This window comes from Lineus longissimus, chromosome 3 (genome assembly GCF_910592395.1).
Source record: "Lineus longissimus chromosome 3, tnLinLong1.2, whole genome shotgun sequence".
Classification (NCBI taxonomy): Eukaryota; Metazoa; Nemertea; class Pilidiophora; order Heteronemertea; family Lineidae; genus Lineus; species Lineus longissimus.
Window position 1 is genome coordinate 5,010,826 of NC_088310.1, and position 22,454 is coordinate 5,033,279.

The window sequence follows — 22,454 nt, forward strand, 5'->3', positions numbered from 1 at the left end:
GGGTTAAGAGCTAGCATGGCATTATTTGATGGAATGGGAAAGTGTAAAAGACACTTTCTGAAATCGGCCCCCGACTAAATGTTCAGTTGAAGACAACTGAATCAATATGCTAATGACTTTGATGTTCTACAAAAGAGGCTTGTTTCGGGACAGCATGTAGGTATATATGCCTAAAACCAGTAAAAGCTAGGATATAAGCATACATTTAACTGCTAGGTGACAGCACTGGTCCTCATGGTATATATCCGTGAAAGAACAGTGCTGCGTTATTCCCTTGTTATACATGTAGTATGCAATCATGTCACAGCTGCATGTTATTAATATTTCCTTTTCAAAAGCTGGATCTGGTTTTCAACCAACGTGTGTTCAATCAGCTCAGGCCTCTTTCTCGCCGAGATGAGCATAGACCGGGCCATCGCGGTCACCTACCCGATGAAGGCCGCAACCATCTGCACCACCTCCAAAGCCACCAAGGTCGTTACAGCTACATTCGCATTCGAGTTGATCGTCCAAAGCCAAGCATACCACATGTACAAGCTACCGAAACCAGCGAACGGAATGTTACTGCGAGAGCTCACTGGAGATTTAAAATGGGCGGTTACCTTATTCAACACGCAAATGCTCATTCTTGGTACAGTTGTCCCTTTCATCATATTAATGGTCTCAAATACAATAATTATCCTAAAAATCCGTCGGGCGGCCAACGAAAGAGAGAAATTAGAATCACGTCAACGAAAGCAAGAAAACGGGTCAAATTTAAGGATGATGCTACTTGGGACGACACTGGCCTATATAATATGTTCTTGTCCTAAACGCGTGTGGGAAACATTGGCCGGAGCATTGTACAACTTGTCAGACCCCTATTGGTACGCTCGGTACTGGCTGGAGTTTCAGTTTTTTACGGAATTGTGGCTCTGTAACTTTGCGGTGAACTTCTACGTCTATTTCCTCGGGGGCGGACGTAAGTTTCGTAATGATACAAGAGATGTTTTGTTTGTATGTTGCCGGAAATCTACCAAGTAAGAGATGCTTTAGACTGATGATTGGATGTTGCAGCAGGCAAGTGTGGGAAGTTTTGATCGGATGTTGCTCTTAAGTTATTTAAGCTTTTAGGCTAATAACATTCATCGAAAGTGAAACACTATTATATACGTATCTTTCAAACTAACTTTTGAGCTGGTGAGGTGCTGAAGATCTTACTGTATCGGGACAGTTTCTAGGTGCGGGCTAATCGACGGAATAGCTGACGAGAAACTGCGGGGGAGTTTACCTGAATAACTGCACATTGATTCGTTTGCTCTGCTGGCCCGTTGGCATGGTTGCAAATGGTTTTTCCAAACGAGTGTAGGTGTCTCTGCAACAAATCTATTGATATGCATTATTAGCATGCTATCGATGAAATTCATTTATGTTTAGAATGAAGCGAGAGTGATCTTGCAACGCTAACCAAGCCAACCACGCCAGCAACGAACCGAGCACATAAAAAAGCAATCAATTATCCAAAATTAATGAAGAATAAATCACGACTCAATAGAAATATATAGTACCGCCTGGTGTCGATTTCATTAGCCATATCATCTCGACGGATGAATACATTCAGAGAACTAGTCCTGACGCGCATGTTTTCACCAGAACTGTGTGCTTCGGTCGACGATCAATATCGTAGTCTGAGATACTGTACTTCCCACACCTCTGTAGAAATACCGGCGTTAAGCTTACTCGCTTAGTGAAATATTCTTTGGATTCGAGTAATAAAACTCCCATCTTGCAGAATGTTAGGCTTGGATATAAACATCCGGAAAAGTAACATCCGCTTTGCACTCCTCATCTTTTTTTACCTCCTTTATGTGGTGATCGGTGCAGCTATCGTTTCGGCGGTGGAGGGGCCAATCGAAAAGGCAATGGTTAAAAAAATTAGGAAGCATAGACAAAGGGTGATGGAACAGACAAAGGGCTGCTTGACAGGTAATGGCTCTTTGCTATATCATCCAAGCTTGATTTCGCCAGAGGCCTGTAGTGGTGTAGCAGTAATCAGTGTCCCCTGAAAACAGTCGTGTCTTATCCTATTGTTATCGATAGAGGATAACAGAGCGCAAGACTTAAGAGACATCTTTCCATAGATGCATGTACATTAGAAAAGAGGATGCGGGCACTGTACATGTATTTTGTTAGAACGGGAACACTTGTGCATTTACGGGGAAAAATGCGCACCAATCTGCATATTCCCGCATGCTTTTGGTGAAATCTTGCTAAATGTTGTCGTCTGCACGTTTCGATGTCGTTTGCTGTGGTAGTGGTTATGTTTACATTCCCAGTGATGTAAATCGATATTTGCTATCATCAGGAGATTGAATTCGCGAGCAGGGATTTATGACACCCGACTATTATCAGATTGTTTTGTATGGGTGTCGAAGGTCTCATTAATTGCAACACGATGTAATTCACTTACAGAGAACATGGCAGATTCCTGCTACTGGCTGAGCGTATTGATTTGGAGAAAGTGCAGACTCGACTGGAGCAGGACTGTTGGTAGGCCAATGTTGGGTCCGTTGCACACAAAATCGCAACAGCGACAGACCGTAACAGCCTTCGTTACAGTCAATGTCCACCATGGAAAGAGTGTCCACACCGATTGTATCATAAATGACGGATTACGATACGGTGCTTCTGATGCTAATGACCCTCAAAACCTCCGAGATTAAAAGCGCAAATATATTATTTTGTTTCCAGACATTTAACCCCATGACATTTCAAAACTATTACTCCTACGACTTGGAGCTTAGAAGAACGCGTTATACGAAAGTACATGTATCCGATATACGCAATAGTCTTACTCAAGTGAAATAGCAAATCAGATAATGAAATATTCTAGAGTATATTTAACGAAGAGCAACGGCGACTAGGATTTTTGCAATATAGGTGCAAGCAAGCATGGCTTAAATCAATGGCGTAAGTAAAATATAGCAGCCCAGTTTTCGTAATAATGCACCCTGATCATTACTGAGCATTTCATGATATCTAAGTAATATGACTTTTCTGCCGTGATCAGCTCAGTAAATATTCATTGCATTAAAAGTCACCAAATGCGTTCCCGATCTGCATCCCCTCGAAAGCCAATTAGCCACTTCTACCGCGTTTGATGTGGCTTGTAATGAGATTACATGAAGTTTCAGAGAATTTTTTCTGCAACAGAACGCCACTGCGTCACAAATTTTTCGATCACATGAATTTTTATTTCGTAATCTCTTGGGATCTAAAACACCAATCGCAAAGGATGAATCTTCTCGCGCCGCCAGTACCATCAACAAATTATATCGATAATTACAGCAGACGGCTTTCGCAGCTGCCATCAACACACGGCCTTGTTCGCAAAACTATTTGATCGTTTCTAAAGCTCTTTGGAGTTAGTGCCTCATTTCGATATTGCATCTTATATCAGCTAGACCATAATTTCACGTCATCTGATCAATTCACGTCAAAACCAGATATCCTTAACGCCGATTCCGTCACAAGATATAACCTCCGGGGTGTAACGAAGATAATGTTTCATCATTATGCTCTTTATGTTCTATACAATTAATTCACATGAGCGCGGTCTCACATTTACCCATATTAGTGAAAACCACCCCTTCTTGGCTATCTTTGAGTATTTTAGGAAATAAATGTGGATAATGGTCCTATCTCATAAGTGCATCAAACTTTTTTTCTCAATGAAACTGAACAGCCAACGTGTACAATACTTCAGTTGCATTATTGTTAATGGTGCACTGAAGTATTGCGCACGTAAGCTTGTACGTGTAGAAATGTCACTTGATGCACGGATTTCTCGCTTTAGTTCATTTCATGAGAAATGGCAATCAGGTTTTTGGAAATATCATACAGAAAATGCGGCAGTTGAGAAAAAACGTTTTATTTCATCTGAAACTTCAAAGTCTCATGAAAATTATATTGCCGGAATCGGACCAAGCATGACGATGTAGATATGGCAAGCCAAAGCGGAATTTATTCAAGACTTTAGAATAACCATTCAAGAAGTTAAATATAAGTTCAGGAAGGAAATATATGTTCAAGACTAAAATATGTTCAACCTTGAATCAAATGTTTTCAACCTTGAATCAAATGTTTTCAACCTTAAATAAAATATGTTCAACCTTGAATAAAATATGTTCAACCTTGAATAAAATATGTCCAACCTTGAACAAAATATGTCCAACCTTGAACAAAATATATTCAACCTTGAACAAAATATATTCAAGACTCACGTGACCATATTCAAGACGCACGTGACCACAAAATTGATGACGTTGTTGCTCATGTTTTGATGCTTTACGGACTTTCCCGAACCCGCGTCCAGACTTTCCCGAACCCATGGTACTTGTGTTGCGTTTCGGAGCTCGAATTGTTCGCACGAAGGTTTTGACACATGGTTGTACACGTACCTAGCCGCCTACACCTGACATGTACTGTAATCCTACACATCATGACATGGATGCCGAGTGAATGTCAGAGTCGATACATGTTTCACAGACATATCAGGCAAATTATAGGTTCAAAATGCGCAATGCCTCTCACCTTTCATACCACTGTATCGGATTCTCGTTGTCTTTTGACATGTTTGAGTGTTTAGGCTATACAGGCAATCAATCACGTCGTGAAACAGAACGCATCAGAAGTACCACAGATTCTACGCTCTACGTCATCAATTTTGTGGTCACGTGCGTCTTGAATATGGTCACGTGAGTCTTGAATATGGTCACGTGAGTCTTGAATATATTTTGTTCAAGGTTGAATATATTTTGTTCAAGGTTGGACATATTTTATTCAAGGTTGAACATATTTTATTCAAGGTTGAACATATTTTATTTAAGGTTGAAAACATTTGATTCAAGGTTGAACATATTTTAGTCTTGAACATATATTTCCTTCTTGAACTTATATTTAACTTCTTGAATGGTTATTCTAAAGTCTTGAATAAATTCCGCTTTGGCTTGCCATATGTAGAGCACCTACATCCGTGGTGGAATGATTTGTATATATACACCTCAAAAAGACAAACAAAGAGTGTCATCATGGTCGGTTAGTGTTATGTATGAGCACGCGAAGATTGCGACATCCTGGAGCCTGCTAAGATTGAGTACATGTGATGCACGTGTAGCAAATCCAATAAAGACGAGTGAGAAACGTGCCTTGCCGCGTCCCTGCAGCCGGCTGTCGCCAAGGTGACGGAAATGTCTCCAATAACAATGAAAGACATGATTTGTTGTCTAGCCTGCGAAGAAATCCAGGCTACACATGTTCCTTGCCACCAAGTATATTTTATGTCCTGCATAATGCATACACTCCGACATGATACCAGGGGAACCACCAACGGAACAGAGGAGTAACTATAAAATATGCACATTATGCGGGCACAGGCCTAGGAGTCTGTATGTCCAAAAGATAACTGGGGTTGGTATAGCCGGTCGTTACGCTCCATGATGCTAAATAGTCCATTCTGCCCTGATCAGCTAGCATTGGCTTTTCTTGTTCATCACTTTAGATTAATCACTTTTATTTATTAAGTCTTATATCTGGACGATTTAGCGGCCATTGGATGCTTTTGGAGAAAAGCTACTTCTTTGGCACCAGATCCTACAGTGTCCGCAACGGACGGCAACGTCGAAGAGATGAAGGGAAAACCGATACGAACAGTTTATGGTATTCACTGACGATTTAGCATCCATTTGATGCTTTTGAAGCCAACAGACGATTTTAACGTTTTTTAACGATTTTAACAACCAGGAAAACACTGGTCCTCTTTTGTAGTTCTGTGAACTTCATAGTTTTCTAAGGCTAGTCGTGCATTTGCGACAGACTTCACTTAAAATATGTATGCATTCGATAGTTTTGTTGAATGTTATGATCATTCATAAAATACATGCAAGCATCTCGAACAATTAATCGATGCAGCCAATCCCAATTTTCCCTGGAATTTACCCCCGGGCTCCCAAGAGATCAGCAGACGAAGCTGTGGGCAATATACTTCGGTTCCTGATAGAAGAATATGACACTGGGGACCAATTGAAACTCGAACAGACTGTTATTCAATTAAGCTGTCTGACATTCGTTTTCTTTTCTTTTCTATTCAACTATTGTGAGTGCATCTACATAAATATGTAGATATTTAGCCACCAGCTATTTAAAACACATTTAAAAGAAATTTCTATATCAAGTTATTGGACTTCAGTTTGTGTAAAAGCAGTACATTGTATTTGAATATGACACCAGAGACCCATTGAAACATAAACAGTGCTTTGATACCCAATAAACAAATCTGCTGCTCAAATTGATGAGTCATTTTGAATTTGTCTCTGATATTTACTGAGTTCTATTCGGTATTTTCGACTAAATATGTGTAAGTGTAAAGAGTTGTACGTATTGAACCATCGGCATCTTAAAAACACTGTCAATAAAAAATTATGAATGTCGATGAACCCATTGGGCATCAATGGTACCATCATTGGACAAAACTGTGAAGAATATGAAACGAATGCACATTAAAACTTAAACAACAAACATTACCTTACAACTTTTTGTAAGGATAAGGCTGGGTGACATGTAGGCATTACATTTTCTATATCTCTAAACCAACGAGGCATAACACTAACAAGACTAGTAATCACGCGAAGTGATGTGTACTTCGTAAATGAACACGACACGTTGGTGATGACACTTGTAAACTAAACAGGCAGCTAACACAAAACAAGTCCTTTCAAATTATCCATCGCGACTGTCTAATCAAAACAATCCAGTCACACGCGATACAGTCATTCCGGTGGGAAATATGATGGCCGACGCCCTGAACTACGACAAAAACTAGTCAGGTCTTTCCCGACACGAAAGGAGATTATACACTTCCTCGATGCAGAAACAGCAAAATATTGGGTGATGACATTGTATCTTACTTAATCAACTCTGCCGGATATAAACACTGTATTGGGCGCCAAAATTGCTAATAAAAAGAAACATCTCAATCATGTCATACAGTTACCTAAACGTTAGGGTTTTTTTCAGCTGACTATTACATTCAGGAGACGACGGGTGACCATAACGATATTAGAAACTGCGTCAGTTCGCACGGATAGGAAACGCACACGCTGGTGTACGAAAACGAAAAATGCAAATACTATTTCACATCACTTTCCCGTCATTTGTATTTACCAGCCAGCCCGACATGCTATCGCTGTATTTATCTCTTTCGGCTGTCACAACAACGCCCGAAACAGCCCGTTTATAGTACTTCAAATACCAACCTTAGGCGCTTGTGTGACGGAGTATCGAGACATGAATTCCGGTTGTACTAAGTGGAATTATTGATCACAATCTAACCTTAACCTACGATTAGCTACTGGCATTGACCCAGCCGCAGTTAGGCAGCAGCAGGGAGGATATTACGTGTAAACACGGGTAAACTATTCAAAGAACAAAACCGCTCGACAGGTCAGCTCCCTATACTTAACTAAAAGTCAATGCTGCTACAGAAAAAAACCTTCCAATCATTCGCATTGAGCAGTCAGCCGTATACTCTCGTTCCCATCTGTCACAGCAATATCGGTATAACATGTCCGATGCATATATTTACCTCGGTACAACTTGCCAAACGGAATACTGACACATATGAGTTCCGGTGATCCGAATACGACGCGCACAGGCGGTTACAATCAGTTGGATCGTGAACCCTGCATCCAACGAAAATCGAAATTCTTGTTAAGAAACAAGCTATCCATTGTGAAGAACACTTCGTCTGCACCTGCGTTGATCTCACGAAACTCACGAAATATTCAAATTACCATCATTCAATAATAATACTAATAGTTCTGTGTTTCGCTCCATTTTACCTTCCATTTCTCATCATTACATTCGGTGATTCTTTGGGCAAATACGCACCCTCCCCAACGACGTGCTGTCACGACTAGGGCGTTTTTACAGGATGACGTATATCGCGGTCCCATGTGATAAAGAGGTTCCCCAAGGAGAGCCTGGGGTATTAAAGCCGATTGATTATCATTGGTGTCGCCCGCCAGAGTCACGTACATGTATGATCTGCCTTGATTAATAAAAAAAAACACCTGAATCTCTGGATGGCTGGCCCTAACCTATAACCTAAATTATAGAGTAGCGGTAGTTGTAAAGATACATGGATTATGTGCACACAGTTTCCAACTGTCAATGTACTGTGTAACCTGATGCATTACATATTACATGTACTGACGTTGTACATATTTTATGGCACTTTGTCTCATGTATGCCTATCAATTTTTAATTTCACGTTACGGATGGATGGTTATCCACTGGTATGGTAGTTGGTCTGATAAAATTTGCACAAAACGTATCACAAATCAAATAGTACTATGCTAAATTTATCAATGTAGTCTTCTTGTAAACCTCTCCAAACGTACCTCACGGCCATGTATTTGTGTCCATTCTTGCGCAATACATCAAGAATAGGCACTACTTGATTAAATACATTGTAATTGAATCACTGGTTTTCAATTTCGTTGTAACGTATATACTTGCATAACGTAGTAATGAGGATTAGGTTGATGAAGTACACTAACGTTGTTATGCATTGATTTCATCCACTCTGACATTGTCTTACAAAGACAGGGAAACAAGTTGGTAATTGGTTAAGAAACAACATCAACTCCGTGCTGAATCCACTTAAGTGATGGTCAATAAAATAAGAAAACTGCATGAGTGGCTGATCGGCAGAGTCACCAAATCGAGACATCTTTTCGACATCACGCTTGTCACCTAGCGCTACAATCATGAATAAGGCAGAACTCGGCTATTTTATCGATGATGTATAAAAACTTTGAATCATCGCTTGGGGATGAATAGCTCTCGGTCATGTACGGAGCGGAGCTGCTGGTGATCACGAATGCTGGTAGCCTTAGTAACGAAGCACTGGATTTGTAGTGATTCTCGGGGATGTGATTGGGATGATGATATGGGGGTCGTGGGCTAGCTGCCAATGTAATTTCCTGTTGCTTCCAGCTAGAATCCGCGTATAGTAGGTTAGCCAACAGCGATATTGATTTGACGTCATGCAAATAGTATAAGGGATACTCCTTTCCATATGGCCGTGGTCGTAATTGAAATATGATTATAACACCACCACACGTATTGTGAGTGGGGACCTTTGGGCAAGATTTATATTAACTGGGGAAAGCCACACGTTCTCAAAATTGAATACAAATCTTGCTCTAGTTTTTCTTGAAAGCGACCCACACTTTCGAAATGTTGGCTGCGCGTGTTGGCTACGATTCGCATATGACCATCAAATTAATGTTGGCTACGCATTGACTGTCAAGTATTGTTATCGTGGGGTCCCCGGGCATCTACAAGGTGGGGCGTACATTTTATTCAAATCCGGATGACGGAAGAAGCCACTGGACCTACCGCAACCCCTTGCCATTGGGCTCCTTTTGTGTGCCCATTCTGGGTTTACGGACCGGTGGTACTCCTGATAAAGCTAGGGCTCCGGTGAACAAGAGGAACACACGAAATTGTCGTTTACGGGAGGCTTTATTTAACTTCTTACATAACTATGCGTACATCGATCCTACATAAACTTCACTTTCACTTCAGACTTTCATCTCCTTCTCCCTTTCTGCCAAGGGAGCGGCAAACTATACCGTATACATGTATATACAGGAATCAACCAAGCAGAATACAGGGAATGGACTGCAATGCACCGCTGCAGCATCATCCTCCACCACGATCGAGAGCCGTGAAGTAGACACGTTAGAGTCGCAAGCTCGACTCATGAAAATCTCAGTTGATCAAAAAAATTGTGTCAAGTTCCTCTTTTCAATTATTCTTCATTCTGATCAACACGACATCATCACTTATTTCTGATATCCACTACGATAGGTATTAATTCTGATTAGAACCCTATAACAAGCATGAATTCAAGGACACTCTATAGTGATTTGAGCACTAAAACAAGTAGTACGAATTATTAAAAGACCATTCTGTGATCCAAAACAACTATATTATGAATATGAATTCACGTTTTTAGATTATCTCTCTGGTAGGAAGTCGCATCTAATACTTGATCACAGCATTTCTAGACTTATTTACAAAATATGAGTTAAGATATGTACATTGTATATTCATGACATGGATCGGAGCAAAAGGGTCATTTCTCTGGTTATAGTTCTGGCGCGAGCATTAGACGTGCATGGTATATCACAGACAGTTAACTTATTTATCTACAGTGTGTGTATAGCTGACATCCTACCTAGAGTATTTCAAAAAGAGCATACCGTTAATAAAATATTAGTAATCGGTCTAGTTTCACCGATTCAAGACCGCACGATATCGACACACAGGCCAAGCAGGAACCAGACATAATGGCAATCACCAACCCATGTCGTCTATCCAAACTAAACACGTCAAATGGTATCGAACAACAATATGTATCATATTTCTCGTTTCACGAATAGTAAAAAAGGAACGGTCTGAAATCGGTGAAGCAGAAAATAGAATATTTAGTATTTGCATACATTGTAGCGTGAGTATATACATAACTCCCATTCGGACTGAAGAAACTAAGGAAACTAGGGTTCCTCGGCTTTTCTTGGGCCACTGCTGGCTTGTCTGGGGTATTTCGACATACAATAACCCTCACCATCAAGGTTAACTATGACTGCCCCTTGTCTAACAGTCAGTCAGCTTTTTCTCACAAATAGCCCGTGCTCTATTTGGCAGTTCCGCTCTTGCCTCCGACTGGGTTAGGTTCCTTTCCATCAGTTGGTGAAGCGGATCAATGTTCGCCTTGAACATGGCTTGCGATTTTTCGCAGTGTTCTTGAAAAGCGACCCATCTGAAACAGAAAGAGCCAAATGTTCATGTTCTAGTCCGGGAAACGTATGTTCTTTGTAATCTTGTACTTTTAGATCTAATAAGATTTTACCTCCCATTCTTTGGCACAATAACAAGCCGTGATGGGGTAATACACGTACCGTAGGCCCCCTCGGGAGAGTAGTCACTCCATGCATGTCATCAAGGAGAAAAAGTCAAAACGCAATTCCCCCTTGTTCTCTTCTTGGTCTACGTTTTAGAAAGATCATTGCTTACCGTGCCAAGTATTCAATGAGCATCTTTTCGAAACCCTTTCCACTGAGGATGGAGTGCAGTCGTTCGTTTTCTTCATTGGCATAGTCGACAAATCTTTCCTCCGTTTCCTGCTGTCTTTGGAAAAAGATAATCGCTAATTTCTCCCAGAATGATTTCCATGCGAATAGTGTAGAATGAAGCTTCCGCAACTGCCCAGAGACCTGGTGGAGACACTCTAAGACGTGCTCTATTTCCACATCTTTCAGTTCTTGAAGCTTGAGAGTGAGGTCAAGTAGTTCCATCTGTGCTGCTGCCTCCTCCCGCCTTCTCTCAGACAAGATGTCTTCATCTGCAACTTGCTGTGCGTTGATGTCAGATGTCTGCTTCTTACAAGCAAACAGAAGCGTTCCTGTCGCCGCGAGCATCGCCAATGGAACGCCAACTACAGGAAACGTCATGGCCAACGCACCAGTTTTTATTCCAGCTGCAACAGCGGTGGTCACTGCTGCGGACATGCCGGCTGCTGCAGTGGTCGCCTTATTTAGTGATTCTCTCATCTCTGCAGAATTGTTGTTCCTCTGTTCGGATCCGGTCTTCGATGCTTCCAAATTCTCACGTTTAACGGCAATATCTAAGTTCTTCTTTTCTATTTTAACCGGGAGCTGTCCCAGTTCGCCCCTGTTACTTCTCTGCATATCCACCTCCCCCGCAACGTGCTGTTTTATGTCTTTGACTAACGCTAGTCCACCGTCAACCTTTTCCACGAGTGTCTTGCAGAGTGACGCCATATCGCTGGAAACCTTGCCCAGTTTGGCCAGTTCTTTTATTGCAATATCGTCGAGTTCTTCCATATGAAACTGAGCCGCCACCATCACCGTATTAAGAACAGATTTGCAAGAAGACGTGCAGCGTGTGTAATATACATCGACATCGGTGAAAAGTTGCAGCAGGAAGGTAATGGTATCGTTCGACTTTTCTTCAATGTAATGCAGATTGGCTCCCCCGGTGTTACCAGCAGTAGCAGCAAGTTGGAACAGGTCCGCAGCATCACGAATGTTTTCCAATTCTGTGTGCAAGCCGACTCCACCTACCTTTTCAACTTCGGCCTTAAACTCATTCATCATTTCCTGTACAATGGAGGAATCACGATCTGGTATTCGATCGATTCTGTAAGTTTCGTCTGCTACCACTGGTGCTGTTTCAGTGCCAACACTCAAACTGAAATAAATAAATTTGAAGAATAGAAAAAGAGGTTCTAACGATAGCTATTCATGATAAAAATTGCCGCATTCATGTTGTGCTTTATATACTGGGCATGTCTCAAAAAGCGCTTTTGTCACTATTGGGCACTCTGGTGACGAGAAGCTGCTCCACACATACAACGCTTGCTGGGGAAAGCAGTTTCCAATTGGCCTAGTTTGAGTAATGGTCCAACTTGTCTGGGTGTTGAAGGAAGTCTGTCACGAAATGCTTCCATGTGTGAAAAAAATGGGGGATTTTGAAGAGCCCAGTAGTACGGGATTAAGTTCTCATTCAAAGGTCTGGTTTCGAGGCCACCAGAAGTCATCTTGACCCGCAATGTTTTGAGATCGCTGAATGGGATTTAGTTATCTAAGAATATTGCGATGTTGATGCAAGATATGATATTAGCTAGAGAGAAACTGTTTTGGTGTGACTATTCATAGAATCAAAATAATGTTGAGTACTGTGATTTATGATTGAAAACTTGCCATTCACACTCATTTTATACGATTTCGTGACAATTTTTTACGGTGTATCTTGAGCGCTGTAGGCAACTTCTGCCCCCGAAAATGCAGGAACACCAACTGTTGCAGGAAGGCCTTTGGGTTTCTTCTCACTGCAAATTAACGTAATTATGGAGGCCAATAGCATGACTGCATTACATACGAGTACTTACCTGCGAATGTGAAGTGTTTCAAGTTGGTTTTTGACTTGTTCAAGGTCTTCATCATCATCAACGCTGATCTTTTTACCATCATAATTTTTAACCTGTGCTTGGATTTCAAATCTTCCATCGGGAATGTCTGGGAACTTCCTTCGTATCTTCTGTTTGAGCTCCTCAAGGTTCTCCGATGAAAATGGCACGAGTTTTGTTTTCCCCTTGTAGGATACAAGAACATTCTCCATGCTGAAGAGATCATAATGCAGTGTCTGACTATTAGTTGCTTAATGTCTTTATTTCGACATACTCATGAGGATCATATTGGTTAGGCAAAGATTACCTGTTCAATGATTTGAGGTTAATGTTATAAAACTTGATCTGACTAAATCGGATGTTTCCTGTTTGTGTTTTTTTCCTGTAGTATTGCACGATGCTATTGGATCATTTTAGACAATATCAAATACATGTATCAATATTATGTCACCGATTTCTTTCAAAGCCCTCCCTCATCTGCTAGAATTCGATGAGACCGATATTACTTGATATCATAAAACTTTATATTAACTGAAAAGGCCAGGGGCCATTGTGCTCACTGTATAGATATTTTGTAGTTAGGAATTAATGCTGGTATAGTATATAGATAAAATCAAAATCTGTATAACATGTGACGTATTCCCTGGTGGCCAAGTCGAGTATCATATTGGACCGAAATTCGATGTCGGAGGTTATCTGACATAGAGGGTCATGTGTACCAAGTTGAACACACTTGGGCCTATGGTAGATGTCATCAAGAAAGTGAAACTTCCCTCTATTCAGGGGTGTAGGTTGGTGATACATGCCCCCCCCCCCCAAAAAAAGAAACAAGCAGCTTATATGAGGTCCGTTTCTCAAAGTCTTGAATTTTAACAGCCAAGAAAGGCCTAGATCTACATGTAGATTTTCCAAATTTCCCCTCTAAAAAGATCGAGCGCGGGATGGTGTTCCTTCTCCACCCATAATCTGGTGCCCGTGGACAGACCCCCCCCCCCCCCCGCCTTCAAGATGTTAGCCTTACGCAAAGAGATCCAATCCAGTCCTACAGTGGTAATGCTGCAGTTTCACTTTCGTTTCATGACCTTCAATGGAGCCGGAAATGGCACTGAGGGAATATCGGAACCTCCAGTTATCTAAGCTGAAAGCTGTGATTTAAACCTGTGATTTAACTTGCAATAACGTGTGATTTACAGTCACCTGTAATTGAGAGTAACCGGTCTACATCGTACTCTTACCTTCAAAATTTTAGCACCGATTAGAAAGCAGATCAACACCGAATGACACGATCACCTATAATCTAGGTCACAGACTTCCAAGTATCTAAATTTCGTCTTTGGCAATACCTGGCATGCCATGACTAATCATAGACCTAAGAGTATTCAAGGTGGCGCTACATTCAGGCTTGCAATGTAGGTGTAGTTACCCAGTGGAGCACTCTCCATTACATCTGTAGAGCATCCTTGTACTCTGACTTTTCAATGGACCCCACCCCTTCAGCTGGTCACAGCCATATGAAATCCCCACCCCCATTTGCTGGCAAGCTTTTCATTTCCACCCCTCCAGCCCTGGGGGGATGAGACAAAACCACTAATGAATATTCATAGGTTGGAGGGTCGAGGCCTATCAATTAGACGAGTGCATGTTTTTAACTCTCAAGTACATATTTGGAGAGGTATTGAAAAAATATTTGCTGTGGCAAGTCTACAGATATAAAGAAATTATTTGATGAAAAAATTAATTTCGAATTTTGCTAATTTGGTAATAGGGGGCGTGTTTTGAGTTTTTTCTGCCAGTTGGCTGAAAAGAGTGGAAATATCAAAGTCTGTCTAATTTGTCGATTATCAAAAAATTTCCGTGGTCAACTACCAGTTTATTTTTCACCATTTACTTGCCCGACTGTCCGGAATAACATAATCTGAATTTCAGATTCACAACCGCACGCAGTATTTAATGCGTCGCGGTCGGTCAAACATTGACAATTTAACTGCTAAAAGGCTTAAAAAATCAATTGTGGTCTTGTCTCGGATTCACCCCTCGCGAGTCGGGCGCCATTGTTCCTCTGAATGGGGGTGTCTATAAACCGAAGACCAAAGACCGAAGACCGAAGATCGAAGATGGAAGACCCCCCCAAAACTATAAAACGAAGATCCCCCCAACTATAAAAGGAAGACCCTGATGTCAACTATAAAACGAAGATCCCCCCATCTATAAAAGGAAGACCCTGATGTCAACTATAAAACGAAGATCCCCCCATCTATAAAAGGAAGACCCTAATGTCAACTATAAAACGAAGATCCCCCCAACTATAAAAGGAAGACCCTGATGTCAACTATAAAACGAAGATCCCCCCAACTATAAAAGGAAGACCCTGATGTCAACTATAAAACGAAGATCCCCCCAACTATAAAAGGAAGACCCTGATGTCAACTATAAAACGAAGATCCCCCCAACTATAAAAGGAAGACCCTGATGTCAACTATAAAACGAAGATCCCCCAACTATAAAAGGAAGACCCTGATGTCAACTATAAAACGAAGATCCCCCCATCTATAAAAGGAAGACCCTGGTGCACGTTTGGATTGTTTTTTGGATTGTTTTTTGGATTGTTTTTCTGTATGTAGGACCAATTCCATATTGGCCGTGTGATCAACTAACCTGCTGGGAGCCTATGACGATACACACACATGCACATAGAAACAGCTTCTGGACGAAGCTGAGGGCTGGCTATGATGAGTACAGTGAGAAACTAGGTCATATTGGAGCACGGCTGCATGGTAACAGGTACGGGGCTCCCCGCCTTATGTAAACTGTGCCACTAAGCTGCTAAGGCTAGACACGACTGGTGTAGTACCCGGTACACTTACTTTCTCAAATCATTAATGTAGCATGGACCGAAAATGAAAACAAACTGTGCAGTAACTGAACATGAGAATGAAAACCATCAGGGTCTTCCTTTTATAGATGGGGGGATCTTCGTTTTATAGTTGACATTAGGGTCTTCCTTTTATAGATTTGGGGATCTTCGTTTTATAGTTGACATTAGGGTCTTCCTTTTATAGATTGGGGGATCTTCGTTTTATAGTTGACATTAGGGTCTTCCTTTTCTAGTTGGGGGGATCTTCGTTTTATAGTTGACATTAGGGTCTTCCTTTTATAGATTTGGGGATCTTCGTTTTATAGTTGACATTAGGGTCTTCCTTTTATAGATTGGGGGATCTTCGTTTTATAGTTGACATTAGGGTCTTCCTTTTCTAGTTGGGGGGATCTTCGTTTTATAGTTGACATTAGGGTCTTCCTTTTATAGATTTGGGGATCTTCGTTTTATAGTTGACATTAGGGTCTTCCTTTTATAGTTGGGGGGATCTTCGTTTTATAGTTGACATCAGGGTCTTCCTTTTATAGTTGGGGGGATCTTCGTTTTATAGTTGACATTAGGGTCTTCCTTTTATAGTTGGGGGGATCTTCGTTTTATAGTTGACATCAGGGTCTTCCTTTTATAGTTGGGGGGATCTTCGTTTTATAGTTTTGGGGGGGTCTTCCATCTTCGATCTTCGGTCTTCGGTCTTTGGTCTTCGGTTTATAGACACCCTCTGAATGGGCCTCAGATACACCTGATATACGTTGGGGTGTTGGGATATGATATCTGATAAGAGAAAAAGGTTCTTCGCGCGCCACGCGCTCTCATTTCCCGATTTCATTGAAGTAGTATGATGCTCGAAATATTAATGGGAAAGAGCCTCTATCACGTGGTGTGATGAGACGAGAGGCGAGTAGAGCGAGGTGCGGGCACGTGGCCGCTACTTGAAGGCCTTTAGCGTGTGGCGTGTTGTATTTGCGGTATTCCCGGGGGCTTATTGCGTGGATTTGAGCTCTACAGATGTCATGGGGAGTGACCCCCCCCCCTTCGGTGTAGTTATCGCCTGTCGCCCAAGGTTTGGACCGTCTCGACAGCACCGCTAGGCCAAATTGCACAAAATACAGTTTTTGACAAATACACGATCTGAACTGGTCAGTTTACGTTGGAGTGGCGGTCATTTTTTTCGAAAAACTTTTCATGACCGTTGTGTACATGTAGTTATAGCATAATTGTACATTGTTACGGAGGTGTGCTCAGGCCGACCTAACAAGTTGATCTTAAAATTAAAGCAGGCACTAGCCAAAAAAAACTTGACCGGTGAATAATCACTTGTTTCATCATGATTAAAATTCAATTTTGATCAAAATTCAAAACTGACATTGATGTGTGTTTGTTCGTTCCATTTATTTTCGGATCAACAGGGGGGCGGCGGGATATCTGGGCTATTTCGATTCGAACCATTTAAGTGTTTAAGCTTATATAGATCACAAGCCCGGTGCAGAAGGCGAGCGTGGAGTGCTCAAATGGAATGAAGAAACTCCGTCCAAGTTTTGCTGGAAAATCGTTATACGGATTGTACATCAACAGTTTGACATCCAACACGGACAGCGAGAGAGTTGATCTCAACACAACCTGCCGAGAATAATGACAAATAATGACTCAGTACATTTTCATGAATATTTTAATCACCACGTAACAAATAACAAAGACTAGACTCTTCAAAAGAATCTAAAAGAAATCAGAAAGGTCAGAAGGACATAGGCATAAACATGTCAGACCAATACCAATCTTCAGATTGTAAATGGCAGAATATTCACTTAAATGATGTCGAGTATCATAAAAGCGTTTCAAAAATTGTTCATTTTCGTCCTTTTTTACAGATTTTTAAAGAATGTCAAGATTCAGTTTCAAATGTTAAGTATTGACTAAGGTTGCCATTATATATAAAAGTTTGTCTTTTAATTTGTGATATTCTCCGTGGTTTCAGCTCCCTGGTTTGAATATTTTGTTTAATATTCTTCTCCTTCTTCTTCGCCCTCGGCTTCGGCGGAGTCGACACCGACCTCTTCGTAATCTTTCTCAAGAGCAGCCAAATCCTCACGGGCCTCGGAGAACTCGCCCTCTTCCATTCCCTCTCCGACGTACCAGTGGACGAAGGCACGCTTGGCGTACATCAGATCGAACTTATGATCAAGACGAGCCCAGGCCTCGGCGATGGCAGTGGTGTTGCTCAACATGCAGACCGCACGCTGCACCTTGGCCAAGTCACCTCCTGGGACAACAGTGGGTGGCTGGTAGTTTATTCCGACCTTGAAACCAGTTGGACACCAGTCGACGAACTGGATGGTCCTCTTTGTCTTGATTGTGGCGATGGCAGCGTTGACATCCTTGGGGACAACGTCACCACGGTACAACATGCAGCAGGCCATGTACTTGCCGTGACGAGGGTCACATTTCACCATCTGGTTGGCTGGCTCAAAGCAGGCGTTGGTGATCTCAGACACGGAGAGCTGCTCATGGTAGGCCTTCTCGGCAGAGATGACTGGGGCATAGGTGGCCAGAGGGAAATGGATACGTGGGTATGGCACCAAGTTGGTCTGGAACTCAGTGATGTCGACGTTGAGGGCACCATCGAATCGCAGGGAAGCGGTGATGGAGCTAACGATCTGACCGATGAGCCTGTTCAAGTTGGTGTAGGTTGGTCGCTCGATGTCCAAGTTACGGCGGCAGATGTCGTAGATGGCCTCGTTGTCGACCATGAAAGCACAGTCAGAGTGCTCAAGGGTGGTATGGGTGGTCAGGATGGAGTTGTATGGCTCAACAACTGCAGTGGAGATCTGGGGAGCTGGGTAGATGGCAAACTCCAGCTTGGACTTCTTGCCGTAGTCGACGGAAAGACGCTCCATGAGGAGGGAGGTGAATCCGGATCCGGTACCACCACCGAAGGAATGGAAGATGAGGAAACCCTGGAGACCAGTGCACTGATCAGCCAATTTACGCAGTCTGTCCAGGACGAGGTCGACGAGCTCCTTTCCGACGGTGTAGTGACCACGGGCGTAGTTGTTGGCGGCATCCTCCTTACCAGTGATGAGCTGCTCGGGATGGAAGAGCTGGCGGTAGGTTCCAGTTCGGACTTCATCTGAAAGTTGACAAGGACCAGTGTTATTGTAATCTTGTGTTAACAATGTTTTCATATTCCTACAGTTAAACATTAGACGTGAAAAGATTTCCTGACCCATAACGGGGTTAAACCTCTAAAATAGTTTGATATGAAAATAACATGCTGTATCTGTATAAAGATGTTATTAAAGAATTTTTGAGAGGCGCATTCAATTACTACAGTAACGATCGCATGTTAACGACAACACTTTGAAAGATTTGCTTGTTTTTTTTGGAAGACAGTTACATTCTGGAATGTCTTTTTCAACTATCATAGCCGAAAAACCGTCAAACTTACCGACTACAGTTGGCTCCAGATCGACGAAGACAGCCCTGGGGACGTGTTTGCCGGCACCAGTCTCGCTGAAGAAGGTGTTGAAGGAGTCGTCACCACCTCCGATGGTCTTGTCACTTGGCATCTGGCCATCAGGCTGGATACCGTGCTCCAAGCAGTACAACTCCCAGCAGGCATTGCCCATCTGGACGCCAGCCTGGCCAACATGGATGGAGATACATTCACGCTAAAAAGAAAAGAAAGAACGTTGTGGTAAAAAATTAATGTACAGGTAAACGAACATTGACATTTTCTCCACACCACCCCCGCGCCGCCATGTTGCCCCCAGATGGGTAGGTGTAGGCTACTATATGGATTTTTCACTAACCCAACAGAAAGCTCTAAATTTCTCTGTTTTCGCAAATTGGTGTGGCCTGAATTCATATTACATAATTTTTCGGTGAACATTATCACGTTTCTTTCAAACATCAGGGACGAATAGATGAATAATTTTTACATAAGACATTTGGGTAACTTTTCCTGTTCTCAGTCTCTTTTGTGGCGAGTGTACATATCAATAAATTCGCCCTGGTACACTAGAACAAGATCAAGTTCCAAACGCTCGCTCATTGAGTGTCGTTGAGATTGTCATTTAAATTCTGACCAAGACCGCAGCCGCCAGATCCACCAGCAATACACCGATGTACAGTGTAAGGCGATCGATTAATGGGCTGCACCACCAAGCGCTCATATACACAGAAGGCAATACTGTGCTGGAGTGGGAACTAGGTCACCTACGTCTGGTTATCTAATGCACACATTACTAATACCATTATCGACAACTTGTTTTGTGTGTTGATCAATACGGGTCAGCGGTCTCGCTCCCCGTTTGCCCCAAGGATGACTCGATGCGGCGAAAGCCGGGAGATCCTACCACGTTAGTCACTGAACATGCTGAAGGCGGGGCTGAAGGCTTTCCGCCTTAACATTCTAGAACAACCTGCGAGAAGCATCAAATTAACACCCCGTCTAAATTTTTAACAAAACTGCTGAAAACCCACTCTTTGTTCTTGGATGATTCTGTCAAGCGCCTGTACCGTGAACGAGCATACATGCAAAATAAATAAATCCGGTATATATTCAATCAACATTCATTCAATCATTCATTATAAACTTACCATGATTAAAATTTATGAAAATAGGGTTTTGGATAAAATCGAGCGAGAGACTTTTACTTCACGAACCGACAGCGATGGAATCGGGCGAAGAAATGTAATGGCCTATCGATAGAATGCCGAGTCATAGCAACGGCACAATGTCAGATACGATGTTCTCATTGGCTCGCTCAGATATCACGACAATGGGATTCGTTCATAATTATCACCGGAATACATTCGTGACTCCTCGGAAGTATTCGGGGTGTATTTGTTTTCTTTATCATGGCAGGTTGCTAGCAGCAATAACGACACAAATGGAATCGGTATCTCATTCCATCGAGTCTATTGTTGATACCATTGCGTGTACATTCTTGTTATGACCGAGTTTCTCGCAACCTTTTGAACACGTTGAATATCGCAAGCGCATTCAGGCGTGTACTCTTTATTCGTATATCGTTCATTCATACGCAATGCATATTATCACTGGCCCCGTCTCTGACTCATGGTGACACATGGGGTCACAATATCACACGAAGATCCATATCAACGAACAAACTACAGTGCAAAATTTCAATATTCACATACACAGTTACATGTAATTGCATAGTGTAGGTTTTGTTTGCTACGAATTTTACACCACGAGGATGCCAGGCCATGACTGTGAAAGATCCCGGTAGACTGGGCGCTAAATTCATTATTTCCCACATCTTGCTGACGATTTATACATTGTTTTAGACAACAGGCTGAATGTTAGGTTCGAGAGTAAGAATAAGAGTTGGGACTTGGGTTAGGGGCAGGGGAACACATGGTCAATTTTTCCCACGAGGAACAAGAAGGGCCTTAATCCTAACGGCAAAAACACCAAATGTGTCGAAATAATCTCATTCTGAACTTCCTTGGGTAATTGTTAAATTGAACGTTGTGACCTCAGACCATATCAAATTTAATTGGTGATTATCCCTTGCTTTAACCCAACAAAACCCCTACTCATTTTTTTCAATCTTCAAGTATCGATTGAGCTTGAAAATCGTGCGAACGCAAAGTATCAAGTATATAAAAGATGACAGCTATGTACTAAACTAACTATTGTTCAGCAGGATCATCTCCGAGATGGCAAGGTCCATTTAACGAGGGTATTGGATCTATCGCGAATGGGTGATATGAAAAGGACTCTTCTAACAATTAGTTCTAATTCTGAAATAAGCGGCTTTTTAAGATTAAATTTAGCTCTTATTCATTAACCATTGAGAACTTATCGGATATAAATTATTTTATTATAAATAAAACAAAATACGTTAACCGGCTCGCTCATTAAAAATGTTATTAATGAAGACCATTCAAACGTGTTGCCATGGTCACAGAGTAAACATAGTCAAAATACCCCTGTGCGTTTCGATGTGCTATATCACGGTCCTTTCTTCTTTGACAATAGCACGCCTACTGTGTACCGTAGTTTACCTCTCTGCGAACAATTAGTTTCGAAAGATTGAACCAAGCGTATAAAACGAGATCTCAAGTCATGCCGCATGTAAAGATAGAAGTGTTTGAATTTGAACTGCAAAGAAAAACCTTATTGATAGACCGAGTTTGAAAAATGTAGGCTGTACATGTATAATAGTCATATAGGCTAGTAATGCCTAACTCGCCATAGCCCTTTGTTCAATCTTGTATGTATTTTTTTATTTCAATAAAGAGCGATATATCATATTATTCTATTTCTCAAACGTGTCATGCGTTGTAATACATGAAAATGTCTGTCTTTCTATTAAGCAGTAGCTGTGGTGGGGGACCAGTAACTGTTGGTGGCCCAGTGACTTACATTCAGCAACAGATAGCGAGCAAATATGCAGAGGGTCTGAAACGATAAAGAACGATCTTTTCTTCTTTTTTAGTATCCTTTTTCTGCCCAGTCGTCATGAATCTCATCCTAACCACCAAGGTTTTTGCATCTTTTCAAGTTTTTAAAGG

General features: G+C 41.8%; 3 protein-coding genes across 4 annotated transcripts in view; 1 reads left to right on the forward strand and 2 right to left on the reverse strand.

The window, feature by feature from the left end:
• Window positions 1-22,454, forward strand: part of LOC135485484 (potassium channel subfamily K member 1-like) — a 42,280-nt gene that overhangs the window by 1,818 nt on the left and 18,008 nt on the right. The window contains exon 3 of one of the 2 annotated variants that reach the window (XM_064767556.1): window positions 339-1,773. In XM_064767556.1, coding sequence (XP_064623626.1) covers window positions 339-1,023 — 685 coding nt within the window. In that variant the 3' untranslated portion in view covers window positions 1,024-1,773. Of the gene's footprint in view, window positions 1-338; window positions 1,966-22,454 lie in introns of those variants that run through there. The other variant, XM_064767558.1, reaches the window with a different exon arrangement.
• LOC135485482 (uncharacterized) lies at window positions 9,549-14,393 on the reverse strand. The gene is made up of 4 exons (XM_064767554.1): window positions 14,275-14,393; window positions 13,022-13,252; window positions 11,125-12,321; window positions 9,549-10,870 (listed from the first exon to the last, which is right to left on the reverse strand). Exons 2-4 carry the CDS (start codon window positions 13,249-13,251, stop codon window positions 10,705-10,707), a joined length of 1,593 nt encoding a protein of 530 aa, XP_064623624.1. The 5' UTR covers window position 13,252; window positions 14,275-14,393; the 3' UTR covers window positions 9,549-10,704.
• On the reverse strand, window positions 17,560-20,660 carry LOC135485483 (tubulin alpha-1A chain-like). The gene is made up of 3 exons (XM_064767555.1): window positions 20,508-20,660; window positions 19,354-19,576; window positions 17,560-19,035 (listed from the first exon to the last, which is right to left on the reverse strand). The coding sequence occupies exons 1-3, from the start codon at window positions 20,508-20,510 to the stop codon at window positions 17,906-17,908; spliced, it is 1,356 nt and encodes a 451-aa protein (XP_064623625.1). The 5' UTR covers window positions 20,511-20,660; the 3' UTR covers window positions 17,560-17,905.